Source organism: Amaranthus tricolor, chromosome 14 (genome assembly GCF_026212465.1).
Source record: "Amaranthus tricolor cultivar Red isolate AtriRed21 chromosome 14, ASM2621246v1, whole genome shotgun sequence".
Lineage (NCBI taxonomy): Eukaryota > Viridiplantae > Streptophyta > Magnoliopsida > Caryophyllales > Amaranthaceae > Amaranthus > Amaranthus tricolor.
This window is the reverse complement of record NC_080060.1, coordinates 7,164,803-7,186,787: the sequence shown is the minus strand read 5'-3', so window position 1 is coordinate 7,186,787 and position 21,985 is coordinate 7,164,803. Positions and strand designations below refer to the sequence as shown.

At 32.5% G+C, this 21,985-nt stretch overlaps 2 protein-coding genes across 3 annotated transcripts; one reads left to right on the top strand and one right to left on the bottom strand.

Moving 5' to 3' along the window:
• Positions 1-44: 44 nt before the first annotated feature.
• On the bottom strand, positions 45-6,765 carry LOC130800513 (probable sodium/metabolite cotransporter BASS6, chloroplastic). 2 transcript variants are annotated; one of them, XM_057664095.1, is made up of 9 exons: positions 6,555-6,765; positions 6,418-6,456; positions 6,243-6,328; positions 5,226-5,353; positions 2,582-2,775; positions 2,257-2,509; positions 1,903-2,156; positions 1,738-1,820; positions 45-657 (listed from the first exon to the last, which is right to left on the bottom strand). In XM_057664095.1, the coding sequence occupies exons 1-9, from the start codon at positions 6,676-6,678 to the stop codon at positions 595-597; spliced, it is 1,224 nt and encodes a 407-aa protein (XP_057520078.1). In that variant the 5' UTR covers positions 6,679-6,765; the 3' UTR covers positions 45-594. The 2 variants fall into 2 exon arrangements, with proteins under 2 accessions (XP_057520078.1, XP_057520079.1); XM_057664096.1 differs by lacking the exon at positions 5,226-5,353 and having other exon boundaries at positions 220-657; positions 6,555-6,657.
• A 9,218-nt stretch (positions 6,766-15,983) lies between these two features.
• Positions 15,984-21,876, top strand: LOC130800511 (uncharacterized). The gene is made up of 4 exons (XM_057664094.1): positions 15,984-16,619; positions 17,634-17,870; positions 17,977-18,194; positions 20,768-21,876. The coding sequence occupies exons 1-4, from the start codon at positions 16,299-16,301 to the stop codon at positions 20,931-20,933; spliced, it is 942 nt and encodes a 313-aa protein (XP_057520077.1). The 5' UTR covers positions 15,984-16,298; the 3' UTR covers positions 20,934-21,876.
• The last annotated feature ends 109 nt before the right edge of the window (positions 21,877-21,985 follow it).

Genomic DNA, 21,985 nt, shown 5'->3' with positions numbered 1-21,985 from the left:
TTAGCAGCATTCGCAATGGCACCAAAGAGTCAAAAACTCTGAAGTTTTCATAGCTAACAGTACCAACTTTATAACCAATATTAAAAAATGTTCGGTTTTGTCAATTTGGAAACATTCATCAAAAGTGTCAACATCCAATCTCCGCAAGTCCTCAAAATTTGGAACTGTACCGGTCATTGGAGACTGTTTAAGCTCGGTACCAAATGTAATGGATTACCATTTGTAAAGATGAGAAGATTATGAAACTAAAAAATGAGAACAAAATGAAAGTAGAAACAATTGCAGAAAAAGTTACAATAATACTCTTTTCTGGATTTTGTTATATTCTCATTCTTAAGTTTCCATTGATTGCTTTCTTCATGCGCCTCTAATATTGATATATGATGTGTGGTTTTACTTTGCTTATCACACTCCCTATTCCCTAAACCTACTTAAGGTATATCCAGCTCAATATTTCAGACATCTGGTTAACAAAACCTTTGTTCCAGCTTAACTGTAATTGCTGTTTTAGTGACCACAATCTTCATTTCCGTCCGCCGCTACAAAATGCAGAGTTATTCAACAAAAATATAATGGAACAATATCATAAAACTGTTATTCCTTCTTCTTAGCCCACAACATAACAAGAGCGAACCCCATTAAAGACATTATAACTGTCTGCAAAACAAAAAGGGCAACAGTCAGACAGTTAGAATAACCCAATGCTTATGCATTATGTTTTATGCATTGCCACATATTCCAACAGTTCCTGCATACAACCTGCCTTCAAACCATGTGTATTTGGCAATACATTTGAGTTAACTTAAAAGATAAGGAGTTGATTTTCTGAAATAATCAAATAAATAAGCTTAAAATTAAACAAAATACCCAAAATAAGCTTCGATAAATTTTAATTTCCAAAATAAGTGTCTCCATGCCAAAGCTGAGGTTAGGTATGTTCGTTGTTACTAACAACGAACAAAGAAACTGGTCAAAAAAATCAAAATTCTTTATTCGTTGTTACTAACAGCGAACAAGAAGGAGACAATGTCATAGTGTTGGAAGGGACAAAAAAATTAAAACAGTTTGTTTGCTGTTAGTAACAATGACTAAAAATTATGATACGAAGAGAGGAAGAATTCTAGGATAGAGAGTGGAAAAACATTGTATGTGATGGGATTAACAGTAGTTTTTAACCCACCAATAAGGAGTACAGCTTTCCCTAATAATTTCATAGAACTAGGGAACTGAAATTCTGGGCATGAAATAGCTCAAGAAGTTCTGCTAAATCTAGCAGTGCAATCCAAACATACAGTTGCAGAACCTCACTGAAACAATGATTTTCTTCGTTTATTCTTCTATTTTAGCTATTAAAAGTTCCAGATAAATTAAGGAATTTAATCTTCAAGAAATTGATATCATTTGTTAGCAATTGAAATGCGGTTTGACTTGGCCACATATTCAGTATTAAGTAGATTAAATCATAATGAGGACAACAATGCACTACAGAGACTCCAAGGGAAACAATTGAACACCCAATAGTTCCCAATTAACCAAGGAGAAGAAACAGTACAGGAGTATAGGGAATAAATCAGAGAGGATGAGAACTGCGGATAAACAGGACAGATCAATTCAATAATGCCATCGTTTACACATGTCTATTCTAATTAAAAACAAGACAGCTTCAATCAGATAATTTACATTTTATAGGAAAAAACACAAACAATTCGAATATTGCAGGAGAATGCTAGGACTTACAGAAATAGCGGGAGGTACTGCCACAACAGGATCCTCAAAAAACCGATTAGCTAGTGCCAGTCCAAGAAGACTGCTTTGCATGCCTACATGGAAAAGTTAAGCAACTATAAGCATTGTTAGTAGATGTATCACATCCAAATAAGTCAACAGATGAATATACAACACCAGTCTCAAAGGAAAGTGTTCTTTGGAGAGCTTTCGCATCAACTGCATCATGAAATACGAAGCCAGACATCATGTAACCAGCAATAAACGCAGATAGGTGAAACATGATTACAAGGAATAAGATGGTCACTCCAAAAGAGGACATAACAGCTTTTATATTAATAGCAAGAGGTGCACCAACACAAAGAGACGTTACAAAAACTGATAGTGGAGGTAGAAAGGGTCGTATTGCCTTGCAGAATTTTGGAAACAGCCTGCACCAATGTAGGAGTCATGAAATAAACACCAAAACTATCATGGTACAAATAAAAGGAAGAGCAAGACATGAAACGAATTCAATGAAGGATACTTCACCTGTTAAGAAGCAATCCAGTGGCAATAGGTACTACTACAATCTGCATAATACTAGTCATCATTCCTTTAACATCAACAGGTAATCTCTTTCCAATGAGAAGCAGTGAAAGAAGAGGTGTCACAAAAGTTGCAGAGGCTGTAGACAACGAAGTCATCACGATACTTAACGGGGCCATTGCTGGGTCTGTTAAGAAAGTCGCATAATTCGAGAGTTGGGCACCACTGACACAAGATGTTAACATGATCCCAGCACCTGTAAGAACCATTTGAGACTTATTATACATAACATGATAGCATGCAATGAGAAAGACTGGGAGACTAGTACCAGCAGGAGTTGGGAGACCAAAAACTGTTACTGCAATTGTGCCAAAAATTAATCCAAGCAGAGGCTTCACTACAAATTGCCCAATGTAACCAGCACAAATTATAGCTGGTCTTTTAAATGCTTCGAGGAAATCTTTCTCACTAGAATTCAGTCCAACTGCAAACATCAAAAAGCCCAATGCTGGTGCATAATACCTGTAGAAAAGTAAATAACAACACAAAGAAGCTGGTCAGTTGGTGTTTATATCCTAATTTGAATTTCTTACACATCCTATTCATAGTTTAAATACATAACAGATGAAGTATATAACAGTATTAATAAGAAAACCAGAGAACACTGTGAGCTTCAACTGATCCTAACCCTAAAAAAACTGAACAAGGATTTACAATGAATCAAACAAAATGTAGTACAAGGTACCCTCATGTAATACATAATATTTGACACCAAAGAGGAATGAGAGAAGCAAATTGCAAGTAAACCACACATGGAAGACCATGCAGGTTGCCATAGATGCACAATCTCAAATTCTCAAAGTAAATAGAAAGAAGCAGAGGAGAATCTCTTTTCTCCAAAGAAAAGCTTTTGACATGCAAGGGTCGCAAGGTTGCTAGCATATGTAGCCCATGATATGCCTTTTAGCCTTGTTATCCGTCTTGTACAGGGCCACAAGCTACTCTTACTTTTGTGTAAGAAGCTCACTTGTCTAAACCTTGACCTAACACATAAATTGGCTTCAATATTTATCCAATAAAAACGAATATAGAAGGGCACCTTGAGCATGTCAAAGTCCCTGTTACTGAAAAATGAAGTGGAATTGATAATACATTTGAGATGTTGATTTTGTTTAAAAACTCACAGCATTAACCCATTCCATTTTCCATTATTGTTGCATTGATTTATTTAGTTCAAGCCCTCCAAAGTCCAAAACAAGGCAGTTCAAGTCCTCCAAACTCTCTGGGTGTCGGAAAACCACAACATTTTATTGTTCCAATGCCATAAAGTGGCTCTCACCTAGGGCGGAATTAGGGGTCGCATGCACACAACCTTACACTTGTTATCCACTTGTTAGTGATAATAAAAAGGTTTCCTATTGATCTTTGGTAGTCATCATCTGCAAATTTTCACATAAATAAGTGCAATTTTTCCTAATTATTTCCATTGTGTTGTGAATGGGCTATGGCAATGGTGAAGAAACAAACAACAAACTAATGCAAAGAACAACCACAAAAACAGAGCACAACAATGGAAGAAGCAAACCACAAGATATATGAGGTATCTAAGGATACCTCCCTCTCAAACAATGCTTACTATCATAATATATCAACATACATCTATGAGAAGCCTCACACAAGCTTTGAGAACACACTCACAAAGCAAAGACCTCACCTTTAATGGTGGTCTCTCACAAACAACCTAATACAAAGATGAAGGAACTCTAATGGTGTAAACCCTACTTGCCTCACTTGTATTAGTCTCTCCTTACTCCTAATAATGCTCTAAGACTCCTTATATAGTCATACAACATATTAGGAAACCCTAGGACAAATGGCTAAAAGCCCACAAAAAATCCCGCATAAAATAGCATGTCTCTGAACTTGGGTGCTGGGCCTCGCTCGACCGAGCGCCAGCTGCTCGACCGGGTGAGCGGTGTTCCAGAACATTCTAATCTTCTCTGGATCAACTACTCGACCAGTCGAGCGGTCCATCAGGGCCTCTGATCTTCGTATCTTCTCTACATTAAGACACTCCAATTCATCATCATTCATCACTTCATTTAGTGACCAAAAGTATATGCTCTCATACTTCCTTGCACTCACAACTTTATTTTCAAACGTGCAAGCCAAAGAGTAAGTAACGAGGTGATCGAACTCACCTCCACCAAAGGGTGATTTGGAGCTTGACTCAACATATTGTTTGGTTGAGCAGGGATTCATCAAAAAACAAAGCTGTTAGAAAGTTTTCCATCCTTTTGTAAACATTTTAAGAAAACCAATTTTCCTCCAATCTCTCATTGCTTACACCCCGTATTTAACTCATTAGTTTTCCATCAAACCACATGAAAATTCATTCCATCAAAGAAAACACCCCCTTAGCAATCAAGTCTTCGTATTACTTATTTATTGTTTTAGATTTCTATCATTTTTAACCAAACTAGTTCCTCATTGTTCTACAAAAATAAGTTCTTGTCGAGTGAACTATATGTGACCCATTAAGTTAACAAGATGAAAAAGCTCAAGTCTCACCACTAGTTTACATCTTAGTTGGATTGTTTTCTGTTGTCAGAGAACTCATCGAGTTTTGGCAAGTAGTCCTCTTTTATTTTAGAAAAAAAAATCTTTGGCAAACCATTCCAGGCAAAAAATGGATAACAAGTGAGGCCTCATTCTCTGGTTTTCTTAACTCTTAACTATTAAACACAGTGGGGTATCACGGATTATTGTTTGGAAATTGGTCCAGCAGCCTCATCATTTGCACGAGCATAGTGTTATGAAGTATCGAACCACTTTTACTGAAGTCTAATAAAGTATAGCATTCAAGAAGCAGAAACAAATTATTTGAAAATTTTTAAATATTTACTTCAAACAATGCACAGCAATTTATCCTTTAGAGTATTTTGAAATAGAACAAACAAGTAAACAACCACCTGTTGGTAAACCATGTGAAAGAAGGAGGGTATGCAAGAGCCAGCAGCGTGCTTGCAAGGACTATATGAGGCAAAAATGAATTTGCTTTGCTCAATATATCATAAAGACCCTCTGTTTTCTCAACCTCCTAAAAAGGTGAAACAAAAGCAATCAGCTTAATCATGCTCTCTTAAGTGGATCATAGTGTGGAATTTAGATTAGAAGAAACACAGTAATCAGTCATAAGTCATGCACTACAAGATAATAAGTTCACCTAGCTAAGTCATTCATAATGCAAAACTTATCATGATCAATTGGTCTGCAATATATGGGAACCATTGCTATGAAATTGACAACTAGGCTCATAATCAGCATAATTTTCATGCTTAAAAATTGCACATATATCCTATTCATAATTTTGTATACTATAAATTCCTAATTCTTACAAGAATAGTTACCCAAGAATGCGATCAAATTGGATTACAAAGTTTTCTTATTTACAGGTTTCTATAGTGGCAATTGTTATTAGATATTGATTCCCAACTGTTGAATATTATCACTTGATGACTTTTATCAACTTCCCATAAAAATTTCAATTCCTTCTCATCCTAGTACTTTTGGCCCACCATATGATCCTCAGGTATTCCACAATAATGCAATCCTAGCAAAAACTCTTAAACAGGGCACTTGACAACCAAAACCATCAAAATTAATGTAAAGGATTAATTCTTTAAATATGCAAACCCTAATTTTATAATATCATTAGTACCCCGGAAACTAAAAGAACAAGTGCATACAACGCAATGTCATTAAAAATTGAATAAACCAAAACAACATTATTGGATTGCAGCACAAGAAAAAGAGAATTGAAGTTGAATAAACTAAAGGAAAGTAGGGAATATATATGTTCCAATCATATGGAGTGAATCATAATCAACTAATCAAATGATGCGTAACTAATTAGTTAAGCAACCAAATAAATAAAACGTAAAAAATAACAATACAATTATTCCGATAAATAAAAAAAGATTAGTAACCTCAGAAATAACAATGGATTCCGGTTGAAAAGCATCAGAAGAGTCGTTTGGTACACATTTAACCACCACGTTACGGAAGCTCCCAACTACCAAACAACTCCAAATTAACAAAAACTAAATTGTAATTACATCAAGAATCAAGCAATAAGTAAGAAAGAGAGGATGCATAAATTACATTTGACAATCGGAAACCCTACAGTACGAGAACATTGGCCTGCAAAAAAAATCATAATCCAATAAGTTTAATCTTGAAATGATGATTGATCAAGGAGAAACTAAATGTTGAAGAATCAGATAGAGAGAGAGTAGTGCATTTTATGGGAAGGAGAGAGGAAGAGGATGTTCTTGGAAGAGAGGAAGAGAAGCTTGGGTGAGACTGATAATGGCGGCGGTGCAGTTGAATTGAGAGGTGTAGTAGATTAGAGGATGACGCCATTTTCTGTTGATCGCGTGGGATTATATTTGTAGACTGTACGAATTAATACGAATAAAGCTTCGTACGGGGGAAAAGGGCCTTCTAAACGGGGATTTAATCTTTATAGATTGCATTTTATACCTTTATTCTTGGTGTGAGATACGATTTTTTCGACAGATGCATTAGATATATAGATTAAAAATAAAATAAAAATATGAGCTTATTGTTTTAAAATCGTTTATTTGAGAGACAGTCTTTCACAAGAATTATTTTTTTTTACACAATTTATTTTGTTATGTTGTACTAATCCATCCGTTCTATCAAATTTACTACATATGCAATAAACAAAGAAAAAAGATATTTTATTAAGAAAGGGAATAAGTGTACACAAAATATATAGAATCTTAGTACAAATGAAACAAAATTGATGGAATACAATTAAAAAAAGTGAAATAAGTCTCATGATGGAGGGATTATATTAATTTCATCCCTCTATGATACTTCTACTACTATAAGTAATTCCTAAAGTAAAATGCATTGTCACAAAAAATTATGGAAGAGCAATAAATAATGACGTAGAATACATGTACTCGTAGGTACATCCGTACATATTTGACGATGATAAACCAATATAAACAACACAAGTATTTTATATTTTTAAAGTTCCATGTACATTGTTATTACACAACTTAATGAAGGAAATTATTGTCCTTTGATCAAATGCGAATATTATATATAAATGAGATGAATTATAGAGATAAAATATATTCGATTATTTTAGGTGGTCATAGTGTTTTACTAGAAATCAATTATGATCTGTATCTAAATATGATTAGTTTATTACTATTATAATCAGGTTCTATGAGGTCATACATATAAGTAATCGGTCGGATATATATATATTGGCACCAAAAACATAAGATGCTCTTAGAACACATTTAAATTATCGCTAGTGTTTGTAACCTCCATTTGTGAAATTGAAAGGGTGATGAAAAGTGTATAAATAGTGCACTTGTTCGTGTTATTTCTACACACAACATTCTAGTATTCTCTGCATATTTTCCACCTAAAAAGTAATGAGAAAATGAGATTTCGCACTAGCATGCGTAGTGATCCGTTCGATACTTGTGGACCAATATTAGAGGAACGATATTTGACATTCTATTACCTCTATTTTGGTATTTCTTATTCAATTATATAATGTGAAATTCACGCATTAAGGATATGATATTCGACTTTATTTGATAATGCATATTCTACAAGACCCTGGAAACACCATAGTCAAGGACTTGATCAGCTCAGTAAGCATCCAAGGGAAAAGTACAATCATATCCTGCAACATTATCATCATCCTACCTAGTGTATCCCGTTCATAGAAAAACTATGGACAGGGTCTGGGGAGGGAAGGACAGTGGCAACTCATATTCATAGAGAAGAGCGCGGCCAAAAGAATCCCCCGACTCGAAAAAGATAAGGAGATAAGGAGGCGTAGCTACACGATAAAGATAAATTAAATACATATAAATAAAATAAATAAGTAAAGCCAACTACAAAGAAAACAAAAATAAAAATCAAGCGGGGTACTAATCCAATGGAGTCAAACCAACTAGCTAATAAAAAATCCAAATTCATCCATAATAATAATAATGCTATGAGATTTATTGACTCAAATTGAGAGGTTCAAAGCTTATATCAATTAGTTGTACAACCACAAATTAAATATAATAATTTATCTTGATTATTTCTTTTTGATTTTATAGGACAATTAATTAAAAACTTAATCCTTTAATTTGTGATTAATCAGAGTTAAGTGCTAGTGGAAGCCTATCTTTGCTATTTCGCCAAGGTAGGCGGATTACTACTTAGGACTTATTTAGACATGAAGTCTTTGTGATTAATATCTGAGAAATATTCTGTTGAAGATTAACTAGAACAATGGTAATTACTCTCTTGGATTTATGATTGTATTATTAATGTTCTTCTGAAAATCAACGTGGGTCCTTGAAATTCAGTTATAATAACTCCTTAGCAATAAATTACTTAGAGTTCTGTGTCTCTCTTAATTGTAGAAATTAATTACCTCATTTATGCGCTCCTTAATGCGTATTTATAGTCCATCATTGTGCATGTAGAACATTTCTTCTATTATTTCATCAATTTCCAAAATTCCCTTTCATGCAACAGTTGTTGGCTTGGACGTGTCAAGTTTCTCTCTACTTTGGTGATTTTTCCTTTATTTTATAGTGCTCTTTGCTTCTTCTATTGACATGTGTCCCACTAGCTTATAATGACCTTCTATAATGGACAAGTGTCTTCCAATTGCATGTGACCTTCCCATGCACTAATACTTCTAACATACATTCAATGCTTCTTCAATCCTCCCAGATGAATTGTTGCAAGATTGTCTTCTAATCTTGTTAATTTCTCCCAGATTAACACTAATCTAACATTTATTTTCAAGGTGAGTGTATAATTCAACATTGATAAACATAACACACTTATTGCATTCATTTGGAAACTAACAGATAGTGCAATGCATTATACATTCGCAAGGCCGTGTTAAACACTTCGGAGATCCTGTGTAAATTTCAAAATGAGACCTTTTTATAACCAAAAACTCATATTGTGGGTTGTTGGAATAAATTTGGGTCAATGAAGATATCTTCAATTTTGATTCTCAGTGTATTAATTAGGCTCTTAGACTAATTTTGTTCTTCCTTTTATAAACTATACGGGCTTTTGCAATAATGTTGGAGCCCCCATTAATGTTAAACCATGTGCTGTAGCACCGGATGCACAGCTTATGCACCGGGCCTGTATATTCGATATTAAATATGTACATATTCATTGTTTTATTATATTTATTCGATATTCATATATGTATTTGTCAATTATATTGTTATTGTCATTTTATCTTTCTATCAATAAATTAACAAAAGTAAAAATGAAAATAAATACTTATAATACCTTAAAGTATAAGTTCTATAAACCACACAATTTACACAAATTGTACATTTCACTTGCACCTATATTTTTGGAAAGTTTTAAAAAATTCCGATGACTATCAAAGTTTTAAAACAGGCTAACAAAAGAAAACGTTACGCCTAGGAGTCAAGACAGCTGGATTACCACTTTACCAGTTTCTTTTTTTTAGAAGCGCGTACACCCTTACTCCATTCCTTTCGTAAGGCTGAAGCTATGTACCACTATAACCTAACCTATTTTTAATATTCGTTTTCTTCCTTAATACTTCCCGTTCCATAATTGTTGCTACATTTACATGGGCACGGAAATTAAGAAAAGTGATTGACCAACACTGTAGCTAATTGTTTACTTTATAGAGTATAGTATTTTATTATTTTTAATTGAAAAAGAATAAGAAAAAATAGGTTGTTAGGTTACTTTATAGAGTATAGTATATATTTTATTATAGAGTATAGAGTATAGAGTAGGATAAAAATAGGAGTAGATAGAACTTTAAATGATTGTTTTATTACTAAAAACGGAAATGTAGCAAATAATATGAAATTGCCAAAAATAGAAAATGTAGCAAGTATTATGGAACGGAGGAAGTATTAAAATATTAAAATGAAGATGAACGAAATTATTTTTGTCCATAATTAAATGTTCTTTATGAGAACAACAAATAGAACACCTTAAATAACCAATTGGTAAATAATAGATTCTTTAAGAAATGCGGGAGTAGTATTTTTTTAAGGTAACGGAAGGAGCGGTTAATATTGAGAAGGTCTTAGTAAATGATTCGGTTAATATTGAGCAAGTCTTAGTAAATAATCATGATTTATGATGTTACTAAATCATCCTTATACGGTAGAATTAATAGGTTGAGAGTTTTCTGATTTTAATTTATTTTTTTTAGTTTTATTTATTATAATATTATTATTATTATTGTCTTTTTTGTGACAAATGACCGTGATTAATTAAGAAATTTTAATTATCATCTGCTACTTTACTGAATTGTACACGTGTTTCAATTTCAGGTGTTTATGGTCTACGTGGCAGATATTAAGAGGATAACTACGACAGCCTATAAACAACATGCGACGTCGTTTTCTTGGTCCCCTTTTTTATTTCTTTGTCGGTTTCAACAGCAATTTATCTATATTAAAAAAATATATTATATTCTAGTAATAGTAAATGGTTGATAATGGTATTATTACGAATAAATTGTATATTATACTAAAAAGCTTAAAAATTTGAAGTATCACAATTAAAAAGTATTTGTCAAATTAAACTTACTTATCGGCTAAAGAAATGACATGACATCTAATTTTGACCATCATACATTATACTAAAAAGTATGAAAATTTCTAAGTGTCACAACTAAAAAGAGTTTGCTAAATAAAAATTATTTATTAAATAAAAAAATGACATGACATTTGATTTTAATAAATATCTCTACCATTAAAGTATTTATATTAGCATTTATTTATAGTTAAATTGATTAAATTAGAAAATATAAAATACTGCATAATATATTATTGACAATTTTCAAAATTATAGAGTTAATTTATACATATAACTGTCAAAATTGAGTGTTTGTAGCTGCATAATATTTTTGATTTAGTTTTTTTAATATCATATGTTTATATATGTCGATGCTAAAAAATCGTACATTACACGGATTTCTACACTAGTAATTATAATTTACGACTCATTATTCTCCATTTGTAGCTAAACAGTTTATACACTCAATTTTTCATTATAAATATATTTTTGGCTTTTTGATGAAATATATTTTTAGCCAAAATGATACAATTTACAAAATTTTGAAGTAGGTAATGATTTTTAAATTAAAAAAACATTTTAACAATGACATATGTCAGGGCGTAATCTTCGTAATTGCATGTGACAAATTTTTAAATAACAATTTAATAATTAGTGATTATTTAAAAATTGTACCCAGCAATAATAATATTGCCCAAAGTTTTTTTTTTTTTTTTTAAGTTATGATCTATGGATAAAAATAAAAAAATGGATACCCAAAATATAAATGTTCTAAGTGAAAATGGGGCACTAAATGAAAAGTATGACCATGGGAACAAAAGGAGTATTATATGATAATATTTAAAATTTTGGATCCACGACTAGTAGGGATTAGTTTATGTTACCAATTGAATTTTTGGGAATTGACTTCTTGTGCATAGTTTATAATACGCGATTAGTGATAGCCACAGGGCAGATTATCCGAAACTAAACCGCTAAACTGTTAAGATTTAAAAAAAATTCTGACGAAATTGTGGAACGGTGGACATAAACCGACCCGCGGAATCGCAAACCGGTTCACCCGCCCTATTGGTTCCAAGGAACTGCCCTGGAACCGCAAATCGGACCGGATCGATCATACTTTTTTTTCTAATTTTTCCTCCAATTTCCTATATTGTTCCCCCTAATTCCATTCTCTTAGATTGATCATTGTTAGTGTCATATTTTGAAGCACATTTCAATCCTTTCTTCTTTCTAACACTTCCATCCCCTAATTTCTCAACTGCACAACCATCATCATCTTCATTCATACCTTGTTTGATGCATTTACACAATGCCTTTATCTTCATTCAAACCTTGTACTCGACCTTTAAATTCTTAGTCACAAGAATATACCAAATTACAATCTAGTGTATTGGCTTTATTATCTCATAGGTTGAATAATAGTGAACAAAGTTTCTACAATTCACCACACAAAAGACAAAAAATAAAAATCAAGATTAAAGGCAAGTTCAATCAACTAAACCCTAAAAAATAATTAGTGGTGTTCATTCGGGTGAACGGGTCGGTTTCGGACGGGTGTCATTCGATTCAGTTGTATTTCAGATTGTTTATTTTCGGATGCGTGTTACGGCGGGTCGCACTCGGATCAGGTCGGTTAGTCACGGTTCGGTTGAAGATCAGTTATTTGAGCTATAGAGTTAGCGTTGGTTGAAGTTCATGTCGAGTAGTCAATCGGTCTCGAACTATCATCGGTTAATAATTGGTTCGATTTTACCGGGTACAGATCAGGTTCGGGTATTATTTTCCAGTAGAATTCGATTACGAATTACTAATTACTATATATCGAGTCAATATCAGATTAAGTTGTTAGACATTTTTTAATTGATAATAAGATTCCCCTTAGTTAAGGCAAAATAGTTAAAATGCAAATCAGTGAGTGATTATTACTTTGTTACTTTTACTTGTTTGACTGTTACTTAAAATTAAAGTTTCATCATTTTTCATCTAATTTGATTAAAAATAGTTAAATAAACATTGACCATTGAGTATTAACTCTAAATATATGAAACCATGTATGCATAAAATTTAATTTATTAAAATTTCTATTACTTTATTAGATTAACTAATAAGACGATTGAATATGAGTCAATCATACCTCTAAGTTAAAAATTGGTTCAGGTTTACAGCATTTCGATTAAAAATTCATTCAGGTTAAATCGGTTTTTGCTAGATCAAGTTCGGTTTTGAGCATGATTCGGGTTGGTCACTATTAGGTTTGGGTAATCTTGGTTAACAGTTATATCTTGGTTATAAAAATCGGTCGCAGTTCGGGTTCAATTTTACAATTTTCGGTTGTAAATTGATTCGGGCACAACTTCGGTTCGGATAATGTCGGTTCGATAAATCTAAAAAAGAACCATATATATTTTTTGGGTCGGTTAACTTTCGGTTTCGGTTAGGATTTCGGGTCGGATCACATTTGAACAGCTTTAAAAATAATCAAGGAAATGAAAGAAATTGATCAATGACATTAGACACAAATTAACAGATAAATCAACCAATATTCACAAAAACAAATTGAAATTAAGCAGGAAGTGTAAGAAGAAAATATCCTTATTTAGTTACTTATTTTCAATCAACATGAATTCTCTTTACGCTCTTCTTTTTTTAGCCATTATTAACAAATTAAAAAAGAAAAAGTTAAGTAAATATTATTCGGTTATGTAATTAAAAAGGTATAATTAGAGAATTTTGAAGTTTGAAAAGAAAAGATGAAATCTTTATGAACAAAACCATTCAAAGAAAAAGTGTAGTAGAGAAAAGAAGAAAATAAAAGTTGTTTTTAAATTACCAATGGATTGAAGAAGTAAATGTTAAATTGAAACGTTGATTATATATTTATGATGTTCCAGGCACAAGTTGTCACTACAAACAGTGAGAAGCAGAAAGAGTGGGGAGAAATAAGTTATGAAGGGGGGAGAAATCGTTACTTGAGTAGGGATGGTTATGGAACGGGTCTGGCAAGACTCGGATCCTTTTATTTTTTATAAATTCAGATCTTAAGAGTCCAAATTTTTCAGACTCCTCTGGATCTGATGGGTTTAGGGTCCTTAATGGATCTCAAAAAAGTCTCTTTGATTTGTCACATTTAAACCTTTTGTAAGTCATTAGCATATTTTGCAAATATTTAATATACTAATTTTACATCCACAGCGTGACATATATATATATATATATATATATATATATATATATATATATATATATATATATATATATATATAAGGGTTCGGATCCGGGCTTACATGGCGGGTCCAGGGTCTAGAGGTAGGGTCTGGGTCTAGGTCCAGGTCCAGGTCCTAACCCCCGAACCCGCCAACTATTTTTTAGATTCAGATCCGACCTGAATCCGATAGGTCTCAAAAAAAAGACCCAGAATCTTAAAAAGGGCGGGTCCAACAGGGTTCTGGACACATGACCATTCCTTGTACATTGGGTATCACGTTCAAAAAACATGAAAAGTCAAACCTCCATTTGATAGTCAACAAACGTTTTCTGTTAAAGTGATAGTGTATTGCAAACATTTGGATCATATAAGGTAGTTTTTTGAAAAAAAATGATAAATTATGTAGTTTTTTTTGAAAAGGTAGTATACTAAAGGTTTTTTTTTTTTTTTTTTAATTTTTCCTTTATTGTATTTTAAAGTATGACTAAAATATCATTGATTTGAAAACTATGATATTTCTTTAAACTTTATCCTTTATTATTTAAGAATATATGTATATGCACTTGTGTGAGAACTGAGAAGAGAGAGTGATATAGGCTTTTTTGTTTAATTGTAGCCATCTTTTAATGTGACAAAATCTAATGTTGAAGAAGACGTTGTAGAAAAAAAATTGCTTATTTTAGAGGTGACTAAATTATGTTTTTCCGCAATAACAAAATAAAAGTGGTTTAGAAAAATATTTTCTAATGCCTTAAGAATTGTGTATACAGGTTAATTCGAGTACCTAATAATGACATTATGATAACTCAAAAATTTTTAGATACTTAAAAATATCTATTTTCTGATTATGAACACAAAAAAACTTGACATTAATCAACTTTTTGCTAGTCTGCTATGAATAATTTTATTTTTATATTATTTTCAATTATCTAATATTTGTCCTCAGTTCACTGTGAATAATCTAACTTTTATTTTAATTTGTTGACAACATATCCTATTATTAACTATTATTAGTAATGTGATATGTTGTGGACAAATATATGATATATGTTAAATTATTAGAAAAGAATCTAAAGTGTAATATTATTCACAATAGATGAGTGAAAAAGTCAAATTATTAATATGAATTTTTTCTTATGGATATCCATATGGAACTTAACAACGTATCTTTCACAAACTTTATTTTAACATTTTTATATTTTTTATGACCCCATATGTTTCCCATTAACTTTAAAAAAAATTATTGATTGTGATTCACATATTTTTTCCACCAACTTTTTATATATTTTAAAAATTTTTATGGTCCTCACTTTTCCTCCATCAAATTAATTGTTCAATAAAATAATATATCAATTATTTAAAAATTTTTGTTTTTCTTAATTTTTGTGAACATTCTTATAAGAACTTCATTAAGAACAGTGGGGTAAAATATAATATAAAAAAGTCACAAAATTCAACAATATAAAAGAAAATACAATAAAAAAAATAATTTGTTAATTACTGCCTTTAAGTTTAGCACTTTTGCAAATTACGGTTTTAATATTCATTTTTGCGAATTACAGCCATCAAAGTATCAAAAATTACAAGTTCAGCCAAAAACACATATTTTCAACTACTTAACCTAAAATTCTAACCACCCAAATAATCGGAATTCTATATTTTAGTTTGAACTTGCAAACTTTAATACTTTGGTGGTTGCAATTCACAAAAAATAAACTTTAAGACTATAATTTACAAAAATGCTAAACTTTAAGACTATAATTCGAAAATTGTTTACAAAAATAGAAAAAGTTCAACAAACACAATTCAAGAAAATAAATAAAATAAAATAAAAAAATGACATAACGTAGGGATAGGTGGGACGGTGGTCGTTAAATTTAACGGAAGCACAACCCTTGTTCGTTGCAAAATAATTTCGTGCAAATTTTCCAAGTTGCCGTTGATGGTCTCTTCATCCCCTTCCCACCATTCTTCCTCTCTCTTCTACTCTTTTTATTCTTTGCTCCATCCACTCAAGTTTCAACGGTTCTATAAATTTTTTTCCCCAAATTTATATTCTCGCTTCTTTTAGGGTTTCCAAAAGAAGAATTCGTTACACTGTTTTCAATTAATTCATTCATTAATCGAACTTTAACTGAATTGACAGTGATCAAGTAATCAACGACCAATCTCCGGCTGAGAGACGATGACATTTATCGTCGGTAATAAGGACAAAAACGTCGTCGCCGTCGGAGTTCCGGAACTTACTCTAAGATTCTCTTCTGATAATGATAAAGATGTTGAGGATCATTTTGGTTACCCTTATTTACGGCTCTTAGAAGAGGGTGATAAAGTTGATGATTCGAATACAATTGTGGATTGTAATTCTTCAGAACCTTCAACACCCAGAACTAAAATTGGTTGCTGTTTCATCTGTAAATGGATTAAATTGTTCTTACTATTCGTCTTTTTAGGGGGTCTTGCTCTTGTTTTTTTCAAATGGCTTGGGCCCTTCTTTATGGATAAGGTATTCTCTCTTCTTTTTTAATTTACTTGAAATTTTTTCACATGGGATTCCATATTAATTCCGGCGTTTTTGTGCAGAGAATTTTTCTAATTTGATTTGTTTTTTTTTCTAAGTTTATGACTTTGTTATGTCAGCTTTATACAAGCTTTTAGCTGATTTTATTTCCAATCGTTTCTTTTTGGGTTTGAGTTTGTGTGTTTCCTTTTTAATACTGCTAGAATGTTCATAAATTTTTTTGAACTGAAAATGTTCATGAACTTGATTATATGAATACCTTTGTATTTTTGGCTGTATCTATATGATGTTAATTTTTTTTCCTCTGGAGATTGTTTGTTTAAGGGAGTATGTTGTGTGCATCTTCTGCTTGCATTTGTGAGAATTTACTACTACCACATCAACTCAGTAATATGAAACTAGTAGACTAGTAGGGAGGTGAATCAGAAGGTAAAAAGGAACTATTTTTGCTTTGTTGTAACTTTCATTCTCAATTTACCTACTAATCAAAGGAGAAGAAAGGAGTGGAATTTGGGTATAAATTGATGGCAATATAGAATTATACCACTTGGTAGGAGCGGTAGATGTTGCTTTGAACGGATGAATTAAGATTATATATGAGGGTTAAATAATTGTTTGCAATATTTGATGAATGTGTCAAGCTCGTTACCAGAAATGATGGAACGTAAGACTTTTAGCCAGGAAAGTGATGTGGTTCGGTATCAGGATATGATGATCCAGAAAGTAAATGAATAAAGTCCTCTCAAACAGTTTCACATAATTTGCTAATCTTCTCGCGATTCGCAAATCGAAAAAAGTGAATTATGGTCGATTTTGGTCTATTTTATCAAAAATTTTGAGCGAATCCCAAAATCTAAAGGTGGATTATCCGGCGAATTATGTTACACTGCTCTCGAACATGCATTGATGTTTAAGCTGAATGCAAACGTCGTCATAATTATAGTATTTCTTCTTTTTTTAGCTCTAGCGTTTCTTTCTCACAATTTTTTTTCCTTGCAGGGAATTATTCCTATTATAAACTGGGAGAGATCTTCATTCAGTACCCCTAGTCTTGCACTTTTAGTCTTTGTAACCGTGTCGTTGTTTCCTACCATTTGCTTACCTTCCACCCCTTCCATGTGGGTGGCTGGGATGACTTTTGGTTATGGATTCGGCTTCCTATTAATCATGCCTGCTGTGATCATAGGTGTTTCTCTTCCATACCTTGTTGGTTCACTCTTTCGCCGCAAAATCCAAGTCAGTATCTACTGTATCGTTGGATATTTCTTGCATATTATGTTTAATATTTTGAGTAAGGTTTGTATCTTGTCATTTGTACTCAATGCTTGTTATCCTCAAACAGGGTTGGATGGAAATGTACCCAAAGAAAGCTTCTCTCATAAGATTAGCTGGTGAGGGAGGATGGCTTGATCAATTTCAAGCTGTGGTGTTGATAAGAGTTTCTCCTTTTCCTTACATCATATACAATTACTGTGCATTTGCGACAAACGTCAAATATGGGCCGTATATCTTGGGGTCAGTGTTAGGCATGGTGCCTGATGTTTTGGTTGCAATCTACACGTAAGTTCTATCTTTGTTTATTTATCGTTGAATATAGCTTTTTTTGATTGTATAGACTATTTTTGCTGAAAATACTCTATTGTGTGTTTGTCTCACTGTATAGGTATTTATGACTGTTATTTACTTCTCCCCTGTGAATTTTACGTGTCCCAGTTTGCAGGAGTTCTATATTCTTTTATCTGTTATGGGTTTCTTTGATGAAACTTCTTGGGATTTATATCAATATCTTTTAGGAGTGTTTGTGAGATGAAATTTGTTTTCCGGTTTTCCTAATCATCTTTTGGCATTTGATGTCCTCAATGAAAAATATAAGGTCACAGTTGCTTAATGAATGCTCAGTGTTTGCATTGAAGATTTATACTATGCCTGGATAAGAAACTAGGAGGGAAAGGAAAAAAAAGGGATGGGGAAGGGAGGGAATGATAAGGAAAACTTTTCTTGTTTCTTTAAGAGGGAAAGAAAGGGAGAGGAAGAGAAAAAATAATTTCTTTCCTAATCTTTTCACTTTTAGAGAGATTCAATCAATTTCAAAACTAAGGGATTTAATCCCTATAAAATCCCTTTCTTCCAAATCTATCCTTTCCAAATTTGTTATCCAAACGAAGTAAATTATATTCCTTCAAATCTCCTTTTCTTCCAATTCCTTCAATCCAGAAAAAGCGTTAATCAATGCAATTTTTTGTAACACCAGTACTCTATTGCTAATAGAACATAGAACCAACATGCTAGCTAGTTACGAGTTAGCATATTTGACATTGGTAAGAGAAAAAAGCGTTAATCATTGCAATTTTTTGTAACACCAGTACTCTACCTTGTAAATTAATCAATATGAATCTAACCCCTCATCAAATATCAAGATAGTGTGACAATTTCTTCTGTGCAAAATATTAAGATAATCCAAGGCTTATAGTGAAGTCCTTATAACAAGTTTGTTGTAGCTTTCTTCGTAATTGAACGCTTAGCTTTTAATATAGTGAAGTCCTATAAAAAGGCTTGCCAATTTTTAGGAAAATCTTATCGCAGTATTTCTTCTTTGGATTTTGATGGCCCCAATGGCAGTTAATATGAGCCAGAAAAAATCTTATCGCAGTATATCTTCTTTGGATCAGAAGTAGGTAATCGGTTTCTTTGAAGAGTCTAAATTAGTATAAATTGAGAATCTAAACCCTAATTGATAGTAATGCAGACGGCCAACTAATGGCTGCCAATTGGAAGGATGTCTTTAGGTTAACCCTAGGCCAGTATTGTTTTTGGGCATTTGTACCTTCATGACTTCATTGATTCGAGGTAAATTTTGTATTAATGAGAAGGATTTGTAAAGATGTACTTCAAAAAACATAGGATGTCCAATTATACAAACATTGTTAGTTTGAATCAAATAACACACTTCTGCTCATTACTTTAATTTCAAAGTTGTACTTCCTAGTTTTCTATCACCACTTTATGAGCTAATAATTAGGTTAGTGGGCTCATGTGGTTAGGAAGCTTTCAATAGGTATGAGGTACAGACTACATTTGCTATTTAGGGAGGGACAAATTGAAAGATTTCGGTCTTTGCAATCATGTGTTTGGGTGCATAAACATTTCGTGTTTTGAGATATAGTTATTATCTTTATATTCCTTACCCTTCGAGCTAGACTTCTAGTTGTACATTCTATTTTATATACCAGTTTGTTGGTCTGATCTCAGAAAGCATGTACAACCTTACTTTTGTGGTTTGTTATGGATTCATCATAATTGTATGCACGCTTGGTATATATTTATTGTGGGATTAGACATTGCTGTGTATGCATACTTCAGTGTAGCATTCATGTAGAGACACAGCTTACAAGATTGCCTGGGTCTTGAATCTGATAATTGGGCATCCTGTAGATCCCAAAGGTGCCATGTTCATATCTTCCCAAAGAAAAATAAAGGTGAAAGAAAGATCGTTTTCTTTACAAAAAAGGTGGTTTTGAATGTAAAATACCTCTATGTTTTAGACGGACTAGCATTGAACAATATTACTTGACTCTAATATCTGGATACTAGAGTTGAAACGAAGAGCCTGAGTAACATAGCTCGTGAAGACAGATATGGACATATTAACACTGAATATTGCATTTGGACACTCCAATTTAGACCAATATCATTGAGATCGTTTCTCAAAATAGTTGACCTTAATACTTGGTTACCCAAGTTTGACACAAGTACCTGAATTCGAGTAACATAGCTCATAAGGGGATGAAAATTTTACATTTAGATAAAATTTGAGTGCGATGGGATTTTTGGAGGTGGCAGCGAAATCCGTGGTAAATTATCTGAAGGCTTAACTCTAAAAAATTTCTCGTGGGTCTGCTGTAATACATTGCACTACATACCCCATTGTGTTCTCTGTTAATTTGTTGTCTATTACCATCATGCAAGCATTTGTTAGTTGCTTATCATTTCATAATTGAACTGTATCTCTGAAAAAGCTCTTGCATAAAACGGGTGTAGACGGAGGTCCCCATCGAACATTGCAACAAATGGCTGTATCTCTTAAAAGCAACTGTTACGAATTTGACTCGTAGAACTTTTTCATCATTTTGCAGTGGTATATTGATAAAGACGTTGGCAGATGCATCAGACGAAAAGCATTCACTCTCAGCACGAGAAATTATCATGAATGTTGTTGGATTTGCTGCTACAGTTGCTACTACAATCCTCTGCACAATTCTTGCGAAAAAACGACTCAAGACTATGCCGATTGAGGACTAGCCACTGCTGCAGTGAGAACGTGATTCTAACCAATGATTTGAGCGGTAAATTATTGGGAATTGTACAGCCAATGAAGATTTTTTTCTAAAAAGGAAGGAATACAGAGGGGAAGATACTTGACCTGAAATGCTGAACAAGATAGTCAGCTAAGAGCTGAGATTCATGGTTGGTCCATCATTGTCTTTGTGCTCTCTCCTTCCCATATGCTGCGCGGCAACTATATTGTATTCCCTCCTATCCACCCTAATAGTCCCGGTTGACTGGATACATTTGTCAATGCAATAATTTTATCGTTAATATCTTTAATTGTGTATAATTAAAAATTATAAAAAGTTGATATGAATGATCTTTGCATTAAATGAATCAAATAATATCACACTTGACCATGTCATTACTTACAAATAATGAAAAAAATAATTCCTCGGTTTCTTTTCAAATGCCCTATTTACTTTTTAGTACTATTCATCAACCATTATTAATTCGTAATTTATTCTTAATCTATAAATTAAAACATAGTTAAATGGGGTCTTGTTTGATTCATCTCAATATAAGGTATATTAATATCTATTTTTTTTATAATTTTTAATTATGCTCAATAGAGATATAAAAGATTAAATTAGTGCATTGACAAATGTATAAAAAACAAATAAGATGTTTGAAAAAAGACAAAAGGAATACAAATTAGAGAACAAGAATGAACTATTAGGGTAAACAGGAGGGAGTATATTAAAGCGTCTGGTTGCCCTGTAGTTGCTGGAGGTTGATCATAATATTGTTTATTTAGTTACTGTAAGTGCTTACTTTGCACATGTATAATATTCACCATGTATGCTAGATTTGGAGCCTATTGTTCATTTACAATTGTTCGTATGTTATTGTTCATTTGCAATTGTTCATATGTTAGGTGATCGTGAACGTTCACATTGATTGAAATTTGTTTTCACATCCATGGAATATGATGTTGATGCAAATGGAGATAGAATAAGTAATTTAATTGAAAATACTAATGTGTTTTTTCTGTTGCACCCAAGTGTAAGTGCACATATATTAAG